General features: G+C 37.9%; 2 protein-coding genes across 2 annotated transcripts; both read right to left on the bottom strand.

Annotated features, from left to right (window-relative positions):
- Positions 1 to 3,336: 3,336 nt before the first annotated feature.
- Positions 3,337 to 13,152, bottom strand: tnfsf12 (TNF superfamily member 12). Its single transcript, XM_048185837.1, has 6 exons — positions 12,440 to 13,152; positions 8,683 to 8,764; positions 7,104 to 7,151; positions 6,979 to 7,002; positions 6,766 to 6,893; positions 3,337 to 4,652 (listed from the first exon to the last, which is right to left on the bottom strand). The coding sequence occupies exons 1-6, from the start codon at positions 12,653 to 12,655 to the stop codon at positions 4,398 to 4,400; spliced, it is 753 nt and encodes a 250-aa protein (XP_048041794.1). The 5' UTR covers positions 12,656 to 13,152; the 3' UTR covers positions 3,337 to 4,397.
- Positions 13,153 to 14,498: 1,346 nt separating this feature from the next.
- Positions 14,499 to 20,412, bottom strand: LOC125265551 (thialysine N-epsilon-acetyltransferase-like). The gene is made up of 6 exons (XM_048185836.1): positions 20,224 to 20,412; positions 19,508 to 19,559; positions 19,320 to 19,403; positions 16,400 to 16,501; positions 16,254 to 16,294; positions 14,499 to 16,116 (listed from the first exon to the last, which is right to left on the bottom strand). Exons 1-6 carry the CDS (start codon positions 20,284 to 20,286, stop codon positions 15,943 to 15,945), a joined length of 516 nt encoding a protein of 171 aa, XP_048041793.1. The 5' UTR covers positions 20,287 to 20,412; the 3' UTR covers positions 14,499 to 15,942.
- Positions 20,413 to 20,816: the final 404 nt, after the last annotated feature.

Here is a 20,816-nt window from a genome sequence, read left to right as displayed (position 1 = left end):
CAGTACCCTGGCTAATTTTCTGCATCTGTCAGAGGGAAAAAACAAACAAAAAACACGAGGTAAAGTTTATAACCTACCACGACAGTAAGGAAGTAATGTATTATGTTCGATTATAACAGTATTGGCTGCAGTATTGCCTTGGGATAAAAAGACTTGTTTGTAATGAAGTTATTTAGCCTTATATTGGGACATCAAGCATTGATATGTAGAGTTCCCTGCCTTTTTAAGTATTGACCCTTAATCTTGCGTTACAGTGAGGTGAAGAGACCTCCCTAATAACGTTCAAGATTGTTACTGAAGCACGTCTGGCGGTCCTGTAGTTTCCAAACTCCTCTTTCTCTGTCATGCCCCCTCACCTTCTTTCATTGAATCACATCTCACTCCTATCCTTTATTCACATTTCTACTTGTTTTTACGAGCTCTTTGATATTGTTTGCATATTTAAACCCGGTTTCATTGTGTTCTCCTGTTTTTAATTCTTGTTATTACAACTAAGATTATTGTTGTTGCTCTTGATGTTGTCCTTGATGTTACGATTGCGAAGCTTCTACCAAATGAAAATAATAATAATAATAAAAAAAACATTGATGCATTGTATGTTTGGTCCATGACATTTCTCTATAGCGGACCTCTTGTAATAATATTCCATGAAGAGGTTGAACGGACTTCGGAATGATTGATATCATTGCTATCTAACAGACATCGCTTATATCTAGATTCGGGGCTTGCCAACAAATAACCTGTATACAGTGGATCACATGTAACCATGAAATTGAAAACATGAATGCATATATTCAAATCAGCAAATGAAATTCCTTCCGCTGAGTTTCTTCATGATCTTTGGCTCCTACAAATGCAAAGCCTTGTAATGTAATCGCCTTAAATGGTAATACAGCTGTAAAGGGTTAATCAGCAGATGTGAACTCTGTATATGGCTGCAGTTGTACTATCCCTAGCTAGGCCTCAGCTCTGACAGATCACGAGTTGAAATGTTAATTTATTTGCCCCAGTATAGTTCTGAAATATTGTTAATTTCAGTGCTTGGTATTATTTGGGAGAGTTGTGTCAAAACAAGCACTTTCTGTCCATTTTTCATTTCTGTCTTTTAATACTTTTTTGTTTTCAGCCTTTTTTGCATTTTGTTTGTTTCCTGCTAAGCGTTACTGTGTACGTTGTGATTCCAGACAGTCAGTGACATTGTTGTGATCAACATTCGGCACACCGAACGGAACATGTTAATAATGCATCTTTCTCTCTTTTGTTTTGTTTGTTTGTAATAAAATAAAAATTCAAACGAACAATTTCTGGTTTGCTGTGCTTGTTATCAAGTTATCAAAAGAGATTTTGATCAGTTTAATGATATATATCTATAGCAAGGCTCCAGACTGTGACTAAACAAAAAAATGAATTTGCAAAAGTAATTTAAAATCCAGTTGGGAATGTTTTGTAGCGTCCATAAGCAGTTTCGACAGAAGTCCTCTTGTTAAAGTGCAGGCCAGTGTCTTCTACAAGCAACCACGAATGCAGTGCCAGCCATGATGTCTGATTCGTGAACAAATGACTCTTAAGAACACATTCTTTTTAATGTGTAACTCAAAAAGATTCACGAAACAGCCCCAGATGCCCTGTCCCAAATGGCAACTTCATATGCACTTAGATCTTGTGGACTGAAGCCCAAAATATACTTTTTTACACATATTTGAACGCACAGCCTTGCAATGTATGGAGTTATAGTTGTACAAATGAGGGTACTTTCTAACCTCTTTACACAATCTCTCGTCTATGTAGGCCTCCATTGTTGCTGTAGCTTGCATGCGTTCCGGTGTGGTGAGAAATCGAGTCCCCCCAGGAATTGGGTCTTCTTTAGGACCCCAAGTGATCCCGTTGGTTCAACAGACTTTTAATGGGTAGTATTTTTAGCGCCTGATTATAATTCCTGCAAAATCACGTTATGGTTTATGTAATGAAATGTGTTATAATGACCATTTTGTCATTTATATTACATGGTTCATTCATATACTAGTATGTAACTGAAGCTATAGGTTATAAAATCAAGCATTTCTCGTTCTTACTGTTTTTTAGTTAACGTATTAGCATAGCATACATACCCGATTAGCCTGCTAGCTTAGCTTATATTAGGTATGTTTTTTGGGGGGGGGGGGGTACTCGATTTCTTATGACACCGGTCTGTTTTGTTTATGGCCCAAGGGCCGTTGCCTTCTTGTGGATAAACTAATTACTGCAACAACAAAAAATTTAATATGCATGTGCGACCTGTGCATACAAAGTATGCGCGGTTACAAAAATCTGGCGGTGCACGTACAGTACGCCATACTATTCTGATGACGAAATTCACATTACACACACTGTATGCTGACCCTCGCGTACACATAAAAAGTAAAGTATACTTTGGGCTTTACGATAGCTGTTCTCCGAATTGTGAGATAAAAAATCTTTCAGAGCCTAATTGACACAACTGACAAATCCACTAGTCATTTTTCCTTATGTTTAATTTGAAATGTACCAGGAAATGTTTCTGTGATGATTACTTTAGGTTTGTGTTTTTGTCGGGAGCTTGATGATTCACACAAAAAAAGAGCATTAGTTTTAACCATCTTCTTGCCTTTGGTATTGTCAGACTTAAAATGAAACATGCCATTTAAAGTGTCAACATCTGGTCTTTTCCCTGTTTGAATATTATTTAATATTACACTATAATTGCCGGAAGTAATGTAACTCATAATGTAACTTCTTCAACTGTTTTACAGGTACTTTGGCCTTGAAAATCTCCAGAGATTACATTCTTGATACCTTCTCAATTCCCGTAAATGTCGTAACCTGATTTACAGGGGGAAAAAAAAAATTAGATGCCCTAAAAAAATATGGCCATGAAAACAAAGAAACACCTTGTGTGCATATTTGGAAATCAAAACTGCCTCTGTCTCCTCAGATTCACACGTTTACTCTCGCAGGATCTGTCTGTACTTCATCTCGACTATAGGTCAGGTTTATCTTGGATGTTTTAAAAGCAGAAACTGCCGCTAGCCAAATGTGAATTTTGTGCGAGGAGTGAACCCAAACAGACGAAAAAAACTACTGAGTAGACAAGGGGGGAAGGAATGGGGCTAGAAATCAGGGGGGAATAAGCACATGTTTTTCCTCAAAAGGTTTTCAACTATTTGCTGCAGATTCCAATACAGGAAGTGAGAGTCCAGAAGCAAGTGGAAATGAGAAGGTTTGCGAGGGTCCGTATGAGGGTTCAGGAAATACAAAGAGGAAGCCAATTGCGTTATTAGGAAACCCATTTGGGCCAAAGTGCATTTCGAACGGCGGTTGTAACTTCAATTTCAGATTTAATTAACAGTATTGACAAGATTTACAAAAGGCTTCAGGAGCGGTAGGTCAGGTAGACATTGACAGATTCGAGTCACCAGTGGTTTCATACATTTCTAATTAGTGAGATTAAATGAAATTACGATGGTATAAAAATCTGCAACTTTACCTTTTAAAAAAATAACATGAAATTGCACATTATATAAAAACTAAAGGCATACTGTGACTTTTTTAAAGGTCTAAGCCGTCCATGCCATCAACCTGTACGCATAGTCCACTTTCAGTAACAGTACAGTACACAAAATACATCATCTGCTTCAAGAAGTCACTGCCTTTTCCTTGATAAATATTAATATGTTTCATATATCACAGTGACAGTGTATTTGGAGAGAAAAGGTGTGTGGCTTGTTGTTTCAAATTGATGCAACAACAATAAAGTTATTTAACGTATATTTAGTCACTCAGAATTTTCATAACAACCAACCAAAACTTTCATTTTTCTGCGCTGAACCCATCCAGTGGTAAGGCAGTTCAGGAACTGGGGCAACTCTGTTTTGGTCCAGCCAAGTAACCAGTGGTGAAACCTCTCATGCTTGTAGTGGCCTGCAACGCTGCTGAAAATTCATAGTCCTTCTGTTCAAACTGGTTATGCCAGTATATAAGCCAACCACGCTGCTGGAGCAATGTCTCTGGTATGCTGTAATTAAATGCTATATTTATATAGTAGAAATTGTGCTGGTTTGCGTTTAATAAGGCATTTGCAGCCAGACCGACAGAGTACCAAATGATTCTCCATAAATTGGTCCAACAAGGCAAGTTGTGCAGTCATTAACATCCCGATGACATCTTAATGGAAGGGCACTTGCGTTCATAAAGGGGTCATCTGTGACCGTGGACAGCTGGTTATAGAAACGTTCCTCGCCGAGTCAAAATTTCCTCTGTTAAGGCAATGCCAGGTTCAAAGAAACAGGTTTAGGTTAGGTACTTTTGGAGCAGTGATCTGTGGAAAACTATAAAACTATGTTGTCCATACAGTTGAGGCGTCTGGAAAAATGTCCATGCCTCTAGTTGACTTTGAAGAGGCCAAAGTAGTGTTTGCCCGACATCTGCAGACTGAAAGAACTTCCGGTGACGGCCTTCAGCTCGGCGCCCTTGTTAAGGCGTAGGAGGCCGGAGACCTGGCAAGGCTTCAGGAAGTGAAACTTGTGGGAGCCAGAGGCTGGTGTGGTTCCGTACCCCTCGATGCACTGGAGTGAAGGGCCTTTAGAGACGGACACCTCGAGCTTCACGTACTGACTCTGGTTCTCGTTGAAGTGTACCTGGAGGTGGAAATGCAGAGAACAAGTGAAACAGGAATGTTATGAGAGACCAAGTCAGAGTAGATGGAGCAAAAAAACAAATCAACAGGGAGCAAAAGAAGAAGTTATGATTAAACCAGAAGCCTTTTGATTTTATTTCTCAAGAACCACAGAAAGTTGAATTGGAAATTCAACACCGGTAATGCATTCTGGGAAATTAAGTTTTTTTGCAGACATGCATTTCCACAACACTTAATTTATTAAATATGATCAAATCTGTTTGTCTGTCTATCTATCTATCTATCTATCTATCTATCTATCTATCTATCTATCTATCTGTCTGTCTGTCTGTCCATCTGTTTGTCTATCTATATATCTGTCTATTTATCCATCTATCAATTTATTTCTATTTCTATCTATCTATCTATCTATCTATCTATCTATCTATCTATCTATCTATCTATCTATCTATCTGTCTGTCTGTCTGTCTGTCTGTCTGTCCATCTGTTTGTTTGTCTATCTATATATCTATCCATCTGTCTATCAATTTATTTCTATCTCTATTTCTGTCTGTCTGTCTGTCTGTCTATCTATCTATCTATCTATCTATCTATCTATCTATCTATCTATCTATCTATCTATCATTAATAAGTAATCAAATACTGTAATTTAAAGCTGCAGTCCATAACTTTTGCCTCTTTGTCGCCATCTCTTTTTGAAACCTGCAATTGCAGTTATTTGCGGAATTATCATCGTTACGTGGGTTGTGCCTCGGCACGGCTCATCAGTGCTGATTAATCTAATGTTTGCTGTTAGTCACCACATCGGTGTGGATACTGTACTTCAGAATCACAGATTCTACATCTTGGAAGTATGACCAAAACAAGAATTTTCACCAGAAAATGTCATCTGAACAAGTAAGTAACATGTCTGCCACTTTTGTTCTGACCAACTGAGGAAATAAAGCAACAAATCACGCTGCCAATGGTGATTAAATCTAACGATCACTTAGCTTGGATTACGTCAAACCATGCAAATTATTATTATTGTTATACTTTGCTCTCAATGTTAACAACATCAGCATTGCGTGACTATGTGTATTTAGTGTGTATTAGCGTTACCTGTAGATTTCAATGTCTGTAGCCACTCCGTAGTTCAAAGTCTTTTGCTTTTGACTACGGGTGAATCTCCAGTTGTCACTGATGATTGTTATTTGGACCTTTCTGGATTACAATCCGCCATCAAAATGACAAGTTTAATTATTGCAGCTGCTGTGAGAAAAGGTTATAAATGATCTGCCACCTGCAGCATCCTCACATGCCATATAGCCTACTAGCTGGGACTCTTTATGTAAACAGACGTGATGCAAAGACGAAGGGTGGCATGCTCGAATTTCCCACGGAAACCCACCAGTACCATCCGGTAAAACATTATTACAAGCTTACCATTGTGAATTGGGCTAAGGTAAGGAGATAGTTTTGAACACTGGCTGGTTATGTACTTGCTCAAAAATTGATTTTGAATAATTTTTAACCAAAAAAGTTACGGACTGCAACTTCAATTACTTTTCCCTTGAAAAAGTAATTTACTGCAATTTAATTACAGTTACTTCTGATGTAATTAAATATTGCATTAAATATTGTATAGATTATAGAATTATTCTATATAAAACAATACTGGATTTAACATCTAAATATAACATCTAATGATAAAATGTTTTTTGTTTTTAATGTAGCCTTCTCCCTTTAAATACTTTGGTCAGTTCAAGAATAATTTATGAAATTTTATGGTATTTATTTGAAGGAATTAAAAGAGCAGTTTCACGTCTATCCTTGTATTGTTCAACTGGTCGAGGTTGATATGTGATTTAGAAAGTAATTGCTAATGAGTAATGTAATACTTTTTAGAGAGAATAATTAGTACAGTAATCTGATTACAATGTTGAAGATGTGGTTAGTAGCTAGTAATTAATAGTAATAAACACTTATATATATAGTGTATATATATATATATATATATATATATATATATATATATATATATATATATATATACACTGTCTCTCTTAATATATGCTACCTTTGCAGGTGATGTGCATGGAAAGTTTGCAGAAAACTGGTCCTTTTTAACTCACTTGACAGTACAGGAAGTAGACTCCGTTGCGCTCCACTTTGAAGGTGCCGGTCTCTGGATTATAATGAACTGCCCTGCTCATATTCAGCTGCTCCTCAGTCCATCCTTTAATGACTCCCTCGTTCCCCACTAGGACGCACGCATTATTAGAGAATATTCCACATGATGCATATATATATATAGATATATATATATATACTTCCAAATAACTCACCTTTTTGGAATGAATCATTGGTTACTGTTGAAAAATGAGATAATGATATGTATATTAGACTGGGGGGAAACAGAAATTGGGTGTTTCATTGATAAATGAAATGATTTGCAAAACTGTCAACTTACTCTCAAAATGAGAGGCCACTTTTCGTCCATTTCCTTTCCTCCCTCCCACTTGCAAGATAAAGACAAAAGAAAGGCATGTTTTGGAAAAAGAGACAAAACTCTCTGGGATGCAGATAAGAGTCATCCATGTGGAGCTCCTGCAACTTCCAGCATTAAACAGCTGTGCAGATGCAAACATCATGGATTAATCTAGAATAATTTATACACCAGCTGAAGTCCTGATTGTCAAAGCAGATGCTGAAATATTTTCTTTCAACTCTGTTCTACACTTCTCCTAGCCTTTGTTTTCAGTAACAGGCACCATGCACAGTATTTTCTACTTTTTAACCCCACCAGCTGGTTCCAGTCAACAAAGAGGCAAAACTAAAAATTATACACTGCAAGAAGAAATTAATTTTTGGCACTTTCTTAACCTTTCTCATACAGAAAATAATCTTCCTATGAAATGAGACAGATTAACAGCTATGGCTACCGTTCAACTAAATGCAGTTATTCAAACAAACCACCTTGAGAAATGTGTTTTTTTCTTTGCCCTTCTCCCTCTCGAATCTCGCCTCAGGGAAGCTGCCTGAACTCCCGGTAGTCTGTCAAAATATGCAATGACTGATCACCTATGTCTCAGACTTCAAAAGGAACCTCATAGAAATGGTTAAAGCGACTGTTATTTCTGGCTGACCGTTTCAACTTGAAGCCGTGACTGTCCCTAAGGGGCACTATTCTGGGCTAGGAAAACAATATATTTTGAGGAATGATTGTGGATAAGCATTTTGGCTCTGAAATCAGACAGCCGTCAGGTGTCAGCTGAAGACTTGCGGCTGCTCATTAGACTTCTGAGGGTCCATCTGTTCAACACTAATGTCTATTTTGTTGATCTTTTTGGCCTGAGCTTCTCACTTTCTGTTGTTTTTACCCTGTTGGCACTGTTTTTTCCACCGTGCACTCAGGAGAATGGCCTTGAGATGCCTTATCGCATAATTGCAACAGAATTAAATCAAGTCTATTGCTAATTAAAGCTATTTCTGTCTTCAATGCAGGGGTCACTTGTTTTAGAAAGTTGCCCTTGTTTTAGAAAGCAATATGCCCTTGCGGTCCTTGTGCCAGCTGGATTTTGCTGGGTTTTGCGTGTCCATCCAGCTCAAACCTGTAATTTCTGCTGTCATTCAGCCTGCTGCCTACTGTTTCCTGTTGCAGCTTTTGGAAACATATGCCCATGGTTTACCCAAGGTGCCTCGGTGTCCAAAACGGTTTGGTTTCTGTAAATATTCCGTGCAATGAGCAAAGATCATCCTTCTGCAGCTGGAAAGACTGCAGGTGATCCAAGGTTTTCTGACAACAGCTGTCACGTGTCAGTTTTACGGCTACGTGTTTAATAGTGTTTTTATACATCTCCTGCATTTTTTTAATCTCTACGGTTTTATTCACTTTCTTTCAAAGAGTAAACTTGCAATAATGAATGGTCTGTGTGTGAAACTATCATAATCACAGATCATTTTTTCAGTTTTTACTGGTCAAGTGCTTTGAATGGATTTCAATAACTGGCTTTATGCCTGACATTATGATATATGATGTCCTTCAGTACCATCTCTGCGGAACCTCTGACTCTCCAGCAGTTCGCGTTTTTCCAGGATGAGCTGGAAGATGGCCTTGCGCTGCATATTCACCTGCAAGAGAGAGAAATAACAAGTGAGAGTAGAAGACAATAACATTTTTCAACACGCTCAACGGCTTTTGCAGACAGATATGGGAGACAGACGACACCAGCGTGAATGGGCCAGGAATGGAACCTAAATATGTGTGTCAAGTTTGAGCAGGCCACTGGGGAGAAACACTGCTGGCTTCTATTAACTGCCGTTTTGTGGGTAACCCATGCAGTAGTCATAGCTTTTGAAATAATCAAACCCAATCTGGAGGCGTTCCTGAGCAAGACACAAACAAAGTCACCAGAAGCCTGGCAAACACTAAAACTCAGTTTTTAATAGGTCAACCACTTCCCCTAAATGAAAACCAGTAACAACACCTTGTAATGTTTTTTTTTTTTTTTTTACCTTAATGCAATACATTCCGGGAATGCTTCTCTGTTAAAAGGAAACTTTAAATTAAGTGGAAAAGAAAAGCTGACAAACAATGTGACAAGCATGTGAAAGCTTTGTCAGCAGTTTAACACATGTCTGGCAACAGGAACTGCGGTTGTGCCTCGAAGTGAAGTGAGTACCTGTCCATCTGGACTTTCAATCTACTCCATGCAAAGTATAACACACAGTTAGGGAGTGTACACAAATTGTACTATGCTACGGAAGACAAAGTTAGAATCATATGCAGAGACATTGGCAATGCTTTTTGTGCTTTTTAAGGGTGAAATATTTGGGGGGAATGCAGTACTTAAATTAATATGCACAGTAAATTGCTTGCCCATGTGGAAAAATTGTACTGTTGCCAGATAATGCTTGCAAAACATCAGATAAATGTAGCTGAAGCCAAACCGAAACTGTAACTATTTAAGTTTTTCTCAAAAAAAAAAAAAAAAATCCCATGAGGCCACAGGAGAGGATTTGTGAATGGAAGTGAAGCGACATAACTGATGCTGGTAGGTCACATCATAATGACAACATCTGAATTACATTCATACTACAGACATTCATATTATATAGAACATTTGTTAGTAGTCATCAAGTAATTACCAGTGTTGGGGGTAATGCATTAAAAGTAACTTGAGTTACATAATCAGATTACTTTTTCAAATAACTAGTAAAGTAACGCATTACTTTTTCACTTTTACAACAAAATATCTAAGTTAAATATCTTTTTCACATTTGACTTACAGCTCTCCTGCCCCCAGGTGTTCTATGCGTTGTGTGAACATGAAGGTTATTGTTGTTCTAGACTAACATGCATACTCAACTCACTTGCATGAAAATATTCAGTATTCCTCAAAATTAATAACAAAAACAGTGAAATGCAATCTCAGAATTTTACGGTAACCTGTAATAATTTACTATATAATAAATAAAACAAATATACTTTATGTATTTAATCTCAATTTATTAACCAACGTCTTTGCTGCTGACCTTCAATGACTTAATTCAACCATACTAATAAGCAGAAATTACTTTAGATTTAGAAATATGTGTTGAACTTCCGTCTCCTGTATCCTGCGCCCTCTACTTTACAGGTGTAAATATGCATTTCCTTCAGCCTGAGGCTTATTAATTTCACTTTTGGTGTGAAAGGGCCTTAGTATTTGGCACAAATAGAACCTTTATTTGTTGTTATTAAAAAACAATCAAGCAAGCTCAGCCTGGGTGAGAATAAGTAACGCAAAAGTAAAGTAATGCATTACTTTTCAGAAAAAGTAACTAAGTAACACAATTAGTTACTTTTTTAGGGAGTAACGCAATATTGTAATGCATTACTTTTAAAAGTAACTTTCCCCAACACTGGTAATTACTTATTCAAAATAAGTACCTACTCATGCGATTTCTGACGTACGGAGCCCTGCACATGACATCCAAGAAAAAAAATTTAATTGTGCGCATGATTTACTAATTCGTTCCCTCGATTTACTAAAACGTGCACACGATTTAGTAAATCAAGGGAAAGAATTAATAAATCGTGCGCACGATTTAGACTACTATTTTTTTCCCTGCATGTCATGACCGGGGCTCCGTACTGACGAAGCCTGAAAGTAGCTAACATATTTTCTGGCAATACTGATTGAAAACCTTGCTAACAGTTACTCGCTAGCATTAGCCTACTTCCTAAAAAACTGTTCGGAGAATGAATTTAATCTACAAATAAGGTAGGAAAAAAATAAGCATACTTTTAAATCTACACTGTGTGTTTGAGTGTGTCCTAAGTAGTTATGTTTTTGAATCTGTGTTGTGAACAAATCTTTTAAGTGTTGAATTGCTCTCAAATCCAGTTGAAAAAAAAAAAAAACGTTTGAATTTGAATTTACTTTGCAACCGTTGAAAAAGTATGTTCTATGGCCTAGTAAGAATGTGTGTAGTATGAATGTAATCCGGACATACTACATCTGCCAGGTTGTTATTATCATGTAACCTACCAGGGTCAGCTGCATCGCTTCACCTCCATTAATAAATCCTCACCCGTTGCCTCATGGGATGGTGGTGTCCATCATATGCGCACTTCAAAATCTCGCCGAAAAAAAGTAGGTCATCCGGGAACTTTACGCGAAAGTTACTGTTTTTCAAATACTCTGTATTTGGACATACTACTCTTTTGGCATACTGTTTTTCACTTAGCTACAATATAGTAGGGAAGTATTCGATTTCAGACGCAGCACTAGTATTTCATTAATTATTTCGTCGTTGTTTTTTACCCGTTTGTCACACGAACAAGCAATTTAAGTGTAAGGAGCCTAAAGTACAGCAAAACTAATACCAAGCTAATTCAGTAACCATAAGTTAATTCGATAACAGATAAGACCGATTCATAAGTGTTTTCGATTCACTAAAAAGAGCCGGTTCACAAGAGTCCTTCGTGCGGTAATCGCTCTACATTGGTCACGGTGTATAATCTGATTCTCTAAAAAGAACCGGTTCAAAAGAGTCATTCGTTGTGGAATCAGTGGCGGTGTTAGGGCGCTGCTGAATAGTTGTGCAGGAACCCTCTGAGAACACAGCCTACTTTAGTAGTCTTTCCACATCGGCGGAAGAACGCACTTAACAGAACGTCACAAAATAGTCCTATAATTAAACTACACTCAAGATGACAACAAAGCCTTGCCCACTCATGAAAAAGTTGCCTATCTTTATCTGAGGGTAAGCTGCTCTAAATGGCTGCTTACATGTCGCAAATCATTTAACCATAATTACACAAACGCTTTTACGAGACACTATTGTCAATTGGCTTCGAAACGCGCTCGTGCCAAGTAGTCTAAGATTTCCAGTAAATTGCCCTAAACATGGAGCAAAATTGGCAACAAAACCATCACTCTTGGCAGCGACTTTAGAAACTAAATAGGCCATAACTCAGAGCACCCCGCGCGCAAAGTCTGGAAGGATCATAAAAACTCGTCCCGCAGACCCCCAGCGGTGCCGCAGCTGTATGTTTGTATAATCAAGTGCCTTGGAATTATATGATTACATTCCTTATGATATACCTCCCTAAAAAGAGCTTGCAAAGGGCTTTCATGCTCAGGACCACAAGAGCGTAAAATAACCTCATGATTAAAAGAAAGAAAAAAAGCGTAATTGCAAAATCACTGCATGATTAGTGAGAACTGCCTTGACAAATGTGATTGAGAATGCGTGCATGCATGCATCTGTCATGCACTTGAAAGAGAAAAACCAAAGCCAACGAGCCATCGCGTTTACCTGCTCTAAGCGCTCCTGCAGAGTTTGGAAAGACCTCGACAGGTCCCGCGTTTGTCGCAATGTCCACACTGTAAATATGGCACTGCACACGGCCAGTGACAGCGCGAGCGCGGCCATGAGCGACCAAACCAAGCGCAGTGTGCGGATCCGTTTCCTCTGAAAAATTCGCTGCATTGTTGCGCACACGGGTCGTTTACCGTTCTGAAGCTTCCACATCAATCATTCTGTCCATATTCCACGAGAACATCTCTGAGCCTCTTTGGTAGGTCCCATGCGCTAGAGCTTCTTCAACTTCAGTGCAGCGCGGTCAACGCGAACCCTGTTGCAAACGTTGCAAGATTGACCCCAGCAAATCAGTCGCCGCTGGCAGTGCTTTGGTATACGGAGAACTGTCTGCGTTTATTGCATAAACTGCAGCTGGCCCAAATGGCATAGCAATATTCCTTTCATTCTTGTGCTGAGGGTTGACAGTAGCAGAGCAATACTGTGGGATTTGGATTTTATTCGCATCTTCCAGAGACCTGATTCTTTGGCATGACTTCCCCGTGTTCTCTTTGATAAATAGATCATGGTCTAGTCCACAAGAGATGTCATTTCAAAGCACTTCTGCGTCCATGTGCTCAAGTATGCACTGCAGGGAAGTGAGTCCTGCACAGCAGTGGAAAACAGATTTCCTTCCCCCCTCGTGCGGTGCCAAGTATTCTTATTCTGTAGTGAAATACTATTTAGCTCTGTCCTGATTCAAATCAGCAAGTGCGTTTTTCCGCGTCTTTCTCTAGGGGGCTGGTTGAACAGGTTGTTCTCTAATGTTTTACAAAGTGTCGCCATGGACTAAGTAAAGAGTTCTGATTAAATTGTCACCAAATTCCGTACTAAGGGGGGTATTTTAATAATCAATTTCAGTGATTATTAAAATATTAGCATGTATTAACATCAAATGACATATAGATTGTTTGCTTGAGCTGGGTTTTATCTTTTAATCCTACATGTAATGTGTTGAATATGCTATTTCTAAAATATGTTGTCATTTTTATCTCCTCTGTGGTCTCTAAATTGATAGAAAGTAGTGCAATCTAATCATTGTTTCCTGACATAAACGTCAATAATGTGAAGATGTGTGTAGTTCTGCTCTTCTTTCCCCCTCTCATAATAAGACCCAAACAACAGGATGGTTATTAACATTGAAATACTATTTGAAATTCTCAGTGAAGTTCTCTGGAAAAGGTCCTAAATGTGGTATATTGTTAATCACTTCTCCTGGTGAACACTTGATGTCGCTGTTGTTTAAGGTGTGGTAACTGTTACATGTTGGAGTTTCAGCAGCTTTGAAATGTTGTGATCATCTACAGGCCAAATGTGAATCCTTCTTCCAGTAACAATTTATCTTATGGTCACTGCTTTGATGGCATGAACAATGTTTATTTTATGATTAGTCGTGCATAGTTTTTTTGTTCAACGCTAATCTAGATCACACTGTTTTAAAAGCCTGTTCACACCAAGAACTATAAAGATATATATTTATATTTATTTATATAAATATATAACGATAACTATATTGGCGTCACACCAGCGCACCATATACTTTCTGTTTACTCTAAGCGTGCTGCAGTTTTGTAGTCTGCTGCTTTATATGTTCGAGCACTTAAAAGGGTTAGTTCAACCAAAAATTGCATTTCTGTCATTAATTACTCACACTCATGTCGACCTTTGTTCATCTTTCGGAACAATATACTTTTGATGAAATCCGAGAGGTATGACTCGTCCATAAACAGCAACATAATCACTTTCAAGTTCCAGAAAGGTACTAAAGACATCATTAAAATATTCGACGTGACTGCATTGGTTCAACCTTAATTTTATGAAACGACAAGAATACTTTTTGTGCACAAAAATAATGACTTTTCTCTTCTCTTCCCTGTCATTATCCTTATGCAGTTTCCTCAGTAAGCACAGTGAAGGCTTCCGTGTTTACGTCCGAATGCCGGCTCAGTATTGGCCAAAGCTGCACACCGCACGACGCATGCGCATGGCCTTTTAAGCAAGTTAAAACACATGAAACTGCACAAATGTATTTTTATTAATGGTTGAAAGAACAACAAGAGAGTCCACAGTACATTGGATACAGCAGCTATTTTTTTTAAAGTCCTACAAAATAACAGTTCCTTTCTAACAGGTCATAAAATTGTTACCGATTTACAGCTAACTAAATTTATAGACTGAGGTACTTATGAGTTGTACATTGTTTGTGATGTATTAAGTAACAGCACATTATTTTCTTGCCAAAGACCTTTTGGCAATAAACATAAAAATATCCATTGTCTAAAAAAATTGCACAAAATAATCAAAGGCAAAATGCAAAAAAACAAAAATCATCTGCAAGGTAATGTGAACAGTTCACAAAAGCAAAATCCAATCATGATTTCACTAACCAATAACATACAGGATTCAGCTTATTCACAGTTGTAGTGCATTTCTCTAGTTTTGGTGAGATTATTCCCCATTGTGGTTAACAAATGCCTGGTGACAGTTATTAAATGTTAAATGAGAAAAGTGTGTGGCTCATATCTGTGCGTGTACAATGTAAACAGATACATCTTTATCTTCTAGGTAGCTGTGACTCTTGTTTACCAATCAGTTTTACACATATTACAACTTAGTTTAAGAAAAAAACTTGTGTATATTTCCAGATAGTGTGGTGTTGTGAGCAAGACTGACTAGATGTTTAAGTAAACACATATTCAAATGTACCAGTAAAATGACATATGGCTAAACCCTAAAAATGGCTATTTAAATAGAACATTTAAGGACAACAATTATAAATATAATGGTAACAGTGCCAACTGTAACAATTTCACTTCCACTCTTTCCACTGGTAGAAAAATGATTATGTCATAATATGCCCAACACATGTGATTCCCAATAACACAACAGTGAACTTCTGAATCTTTGGTTAGACCAGACTTCATAATTTAAGGCCTGATTTCACAGACAGATCTTAGACTAAGCCAGGATTAGGCCTTAGTTCAATTAAGGCATTTATGTAGCTTTTATAAACATACCCTAAAAGAAAAAAAAAAACATTACTGGTGTGCATCTTGAGACAAAACAATGGCACTGACATATTTTAAGATATGACAGTATAACTTTCTTTCAGTTAAAACAGCTCAAACATGCATTTTAGTCCGGGACTAGGCTTGAATCATGTCTGTGAAACAGGGAGTAAATGTGTACAATTAATCTGTATCACTTGAAATTATAATGCATGTGCATTTTCAACATAAATATGCAGCATCTGTTGGCTGTTGTTCTCTGTGATAGTTCTCGTCTATGTCGCCTCATAACGTTGAGTTACTCTTCGAAAATTGATATAGGAGATGAGCATGGTTACTTAATCCATTTTGCCCACTTTAACTGACAGCTTACTCTCTTCCTGTGCTTATCAAAGAACTTGTTACTTGTGGCTCTGGTCTAGGGTTAACAGGGGAATCAATGTGCTTTAAAATTTAAAGATCCCCTTGTGCCAAGTGTTCAAGGGCATCGCCCTCACAGCGCATGCAGTGATAGCCGAGCTCGGAGGTCACATCCCAGCAGCCCTGCTTTCGGTAGAAGTCAAGAGATGACTTGTTCCAGTCCAGCACAGTGAAATTCAGCTGGTTGCAACCAGCTGCCAGGCCAAGCTGAAGGTGATCATAAACACACACATGTAAACTTGTGCACAATCAACAAACAGTATTCTAAATCACAACAAATTTAACAGCTTCTTATGGCCGGGTGCATATGCTGCCATTATCTAGAATAAATAAACCCCCCTCACCTGGGAAACTTTGGCCATCAGAGCCTTGCCAATGCCTTTCCCTGGAAATACTCACAGAAAATCATTAATCAGTCAAAAGGCTTACAATTTATTTTACTTTCAAACAAACTTTTTTTAAACAAAAACACACAGTTTTGTTTCCTCACCTCTGAACTCTGGCATCACATACAGATCCTCCATGTACACTGCCCGACCTTTCCATGAGCTGTACGTGTAGAAGTACAGAGAGTAACCTACCTTGGTATGACCTGTAAAGAGAATCATTTCTGTCAGCCTAATGGCTAAAATAAAAGTAACATGATGCAAACACAAAACTCATAAACAATACTGTGAGCTAATATCAAGTTGCAAAACATACATAGTTACCACCACAATATCAGTACTGTGTTTGTTATTACTCTTTTTCTCACATTAGCTCATTTGGCTTGGCACTTAATTTGTTTCCTATTCTAACTTGCTAAGTAAATGCACTTTAGCTTAAAGGGATCATGATATGGATTTTTAAATTATTTTAATATATTTCTTGAAGTTCACTTACAACCCGAATTCCGGAAATTTTGGGACGTTCTTTAAATTTGAATAAAATGAAAACTAAAAGACTTTCAAATCACATGAGCCAATATTTTATTCACAATAGAACATAGATAACATAACAAATGTTCAAACTGAGAAATTTTACAATTTTATGCATAAAATGAGCTCATTTCAAATTTGATGCCTGCTACAGGTCTCAAAATAGTTGGGACGGGGGCATGTTTACCATGGTGTAGCATCTCCTCTTCTTTTCAAAACAGTGTGAAGACGTCTGGGCATCGAGGTTATGAGCTTCTGGAATTTTGATGTTGAAATTTGGTCCCATTCTTGCCTGATATAGGTTTCCAGCTGCTGAAGAGTTTGTGGTCATCTTTGACGTATTTTTCTCTATAGGTGAAAGATCTGGACTGCAGGCAGGCTAATTCAGCACCCGGACTCTTCTACGACAAAGCCATGCTGTTGTAATAGCTGCATTATGTGGTTTTGCATTGTCCTGCTGAAATACACAAGGCATTCCCTGAAATAGTCAGTAAACACAATCCGCCGTGCCATCTGCAGATGCCAACTAAAGCTTTATCATGTCTGGAGGGGAGCATATGTTGCTCTAAAACCTTTATATACCTTTCAGTATTCATACCGTATGCACTTATGCACCCCCATACCATGAGAGATGCTGGCTTTTGAACTGAACGCTGATAACATGCTGGAAGGTGTCCAGCATCCGTGATTTCCAACAAGAATGTCAAATTTGGACCATAGAACACTTTTCCACTTTGAAACAGTCCATTATAATTGAGCCTTGGCCCACAGGACACAACGGCACTTCTGAACCATGTTCACATATGGCTTTCTTTTTGCATGATAAAGCTTTAGTTGGCATCTGCAGATGGCACGGCGGATTGTGTTTACCGACAGTGGTTTCTGGAAGTATTCCCAGGCCCATTTAGTAATGTCATTGACACAATCATGCCGATGAGTGATGTAGTGTCATCTGAGGGCCCGAAAACCGCGGGCATCCAATAAAGGTCTTTGGCCTTGTCCCTTACCCACAGAGATTTCTCCAGTTTCTCTGAATCTTTTGATGATGTTATGTACTGTAGATGATGAGATTTGCAAAGCCTTTGCAATTTCACATTGAGGAACATTATTTTTTAAAGTATTCCACAATTTTTTTATGCACTCTTTCACAGCTCTGCCCATCTTTACTTCTGAGAGACTCTGCCTCTCTAAGACATCCCTTTTATAGCTAATCATTTTGAACCTGATATCAATTATCTTAATTAGTTGCTAAATGTTCTCCCAGCTGAATCTTTTCAAAATTTCTTGCTTTTTCAGCCATTTGTTGCCCCTGTGGCAACTTTTTTGAGACCTGTAGTAGGCATCAAATTTGAAATGAGCACATTTAGTGGATAAAAGTGTAAAATTTCTGTTTAAACATTTGTTATGTTATCTATGTTCTATTGTGAATAAAATATTGGCTTGTGATTTGGAAGTCTTTTAGTTTTCATTGTATTCAAATTTAAAAAAAATTTGCACCAAAACAAAAAAACATATATACGGAAAACCATCATTTACAGACAAAGCATTGAAATAATATACTCATGGTTTGTGATGCAGCTCGGATCCAATACAGTTGGCTGCTTCATCTTTCAACAAATGTCTCTATGCGAACTCTCATTACACCGTGCATCATTTACAAAACAATCTGTAGTCAAATGCTCCGAACAAACATATAATCCTCTGCTGTGATCCGGGGCACCATTAAAATAAACCATCCACTTGTTTCCAGTGCTGAGATCCTTCTGAAGTCTGTACAGAGACGCAAACGAGCTGTTTATACTGGACGGATAAAAGCGAACGTTCTTTCACTCTTCCATTTGTCCTGTTATCGATAGACTCAAGTGCGTCAGAAACTGAACGCGCATTTGTATACTGTATCCAGTGTAGACGGCGTCAGTGATTATATTGGTTTTGCTTTTAATGCAACGTGACGCTCACATCCAGTGTAGGCAAATGTCAGCCGTTAAGTGACTGAATGCCAGTGTGCGGGACTATGATGCATTTATGTATATCTATTCAAATTCAAAATGTATTTGGCCGTTTGACGGTACAGATCCCACAATATCAAAACAAGACCTTTTGTGGAGCTTGATTAAATAAATGCTTATAAATGTTTATAATGAGGAGGATATTTTAAGATATGAAACTTACAAGATGTTTTAATGGTACAACATCCTCTTATGTCAAAAGATAAAGGCAGGCAAATTTGATTTCTCATGTCATGACCCCTTTAAAAATATGTAGAAAATGTAACTGTGAGGAGGTAAAACAAGAGAGAATAAAATGGCAAAGCTTATGTAACATCCCATCCATGCACTCAGGCGAGACATGACACACATGCCCAGATTAGATAACAAATGTGTATCCTAATGCAGGGCAACACAGAAGGACTGCAGTTATTATCTGATGTTTTTAATAGGATTTGATCAAAGATAAATATTGAACTGAGCAGCCTGGTTCTTTTTTTCTCACCATCTCTGGACTTAAGATGCTCTGGCACTTCAGCAATAATTCCATGGAAAAAGGGGTTTTTGGAGAATCCATCCTGCTCCAGATCTATAGTAAATAAATAAGTATGATTAGTACCAGCTCCAAATTCTAACTAAAACAGTCCACAGCATGAATTATTTGTATTGGAGAGATGTGACAATCAGGCCTACCTCTTTGTGTAATCTTGATCTGGTCTGAAACTTTCTCATGCTCTGCCAGTTCCTAGTGTGAAGGATTTGACAATACAGTTTTACCCTATATTCCTTGCTCATGATGACAATAATTTGGTTAAAAATGAAAGAATGTCTAATAAGCCAAAAGCTTTTTCACACTAGATGCTGTCAGTCATTTAAACGTCAATCATTAAAGTGCTCTTTTTAATTATACTACATTTTGTCCTAGTTGTTAGTTTTCACTATTCTGACATCAGAAAAGGGCTTTTTTTTTTTTTTTTTCATTGTCGCACGCACCATAACAAGGTTTTAAAAATGATGTCGATTTAATCAATGATCTGACACTGGCCTGCTTTGCATCTTTATTAATATGACGTCATTCAGATCCACCATTCAAAACGCACAAAAGTCGTGGATGACAGGTGAAGGCTACTGCACGTTTCCGAGCATTTCAAATGCCGTCCACTAGGTTTGAAGACAGGAAAGTGTCAGATTACAGTGTGTCAAATGAATATGGTTTACTGTAACCCTGCCATCAACACTGATGCCATTATACGCACATTACACGTTAAACAACAGCAGTGTTTGGAGGATAATGAAAGATTGCGCATGCTGTCGGTGACGCAACACCAGTATATCAATTCTTCAGGTTGTAAAGTCGTCACTCGTCAGAATTAGACGCACGCATATGACACGCGGGCGCTTCGACTCACCAGAATCATCCGCGAGATATCCTTACAGTCCTCGAGCGTGGCGGCGCGGATTGTGAAGTCCATCTTTTGATCAACAATAATAACACACTGTGCAACAAATCCTGAGTGTTTGTCAACGTGGAATATTAAGAAATGGAAATACGGAAGAGATGTGTTTATGTTGCTCTGACACCCGGCACTTAGAGAAGAAACTGCTGAAACAGCGCCATCTGCATGCTCTTATATGATAATAGAGTTGTGTTATCATGGCCATTTATACTATTATTGTGAAGAAACCTTTGTAAAGAGTAGATTAAAATGTGTGTATTATCAGACACTTATTATTAGACATTATCTAGATCTAGATATGCACGTCATTGTTTGAAGTATGGTTCCACAGAAACATTTCTTTTGTACAGTATATTCTTACAATCTAAATTTAAAAGGTTCTTTTTCTTCTAAAAGGTTTTAGAACTGTATTGTCTTGAGGAACAGTTCATATGCTGAAATGGTTCTTTGTGTTAGAGTTTAAGGTTCTTTTTTCCCGCCTTTTTGTTTTTCAAATCTGTAACTGTCAAAGCCACCTCATTATTGATTTTCTGGAGCTCAGCTAT

The sequence above is a fragment of the Megalobrama amblycephala genome, linkage group LG3 (genome assembly GCF_018812025.1).
Source record: "Megalobrama amblycephala isolate DHTTF-2021 linkage group LG3, ASM1881202v1, whole genome shotgun sequence".
NCBI classification, from domain to species: domain Eukaryota; kingdom Metazoa; phylum Chordata; class Actinopteri; order Cypriniformes; family Xenocyprididae; genus Megalobrama; species Megalobrama amblycephala.
The sequence above is the reverse complement of the archived record's forward strand: the minus strand, read 5'-3'. Positions and strand labels throughout refer to the sequence as shown.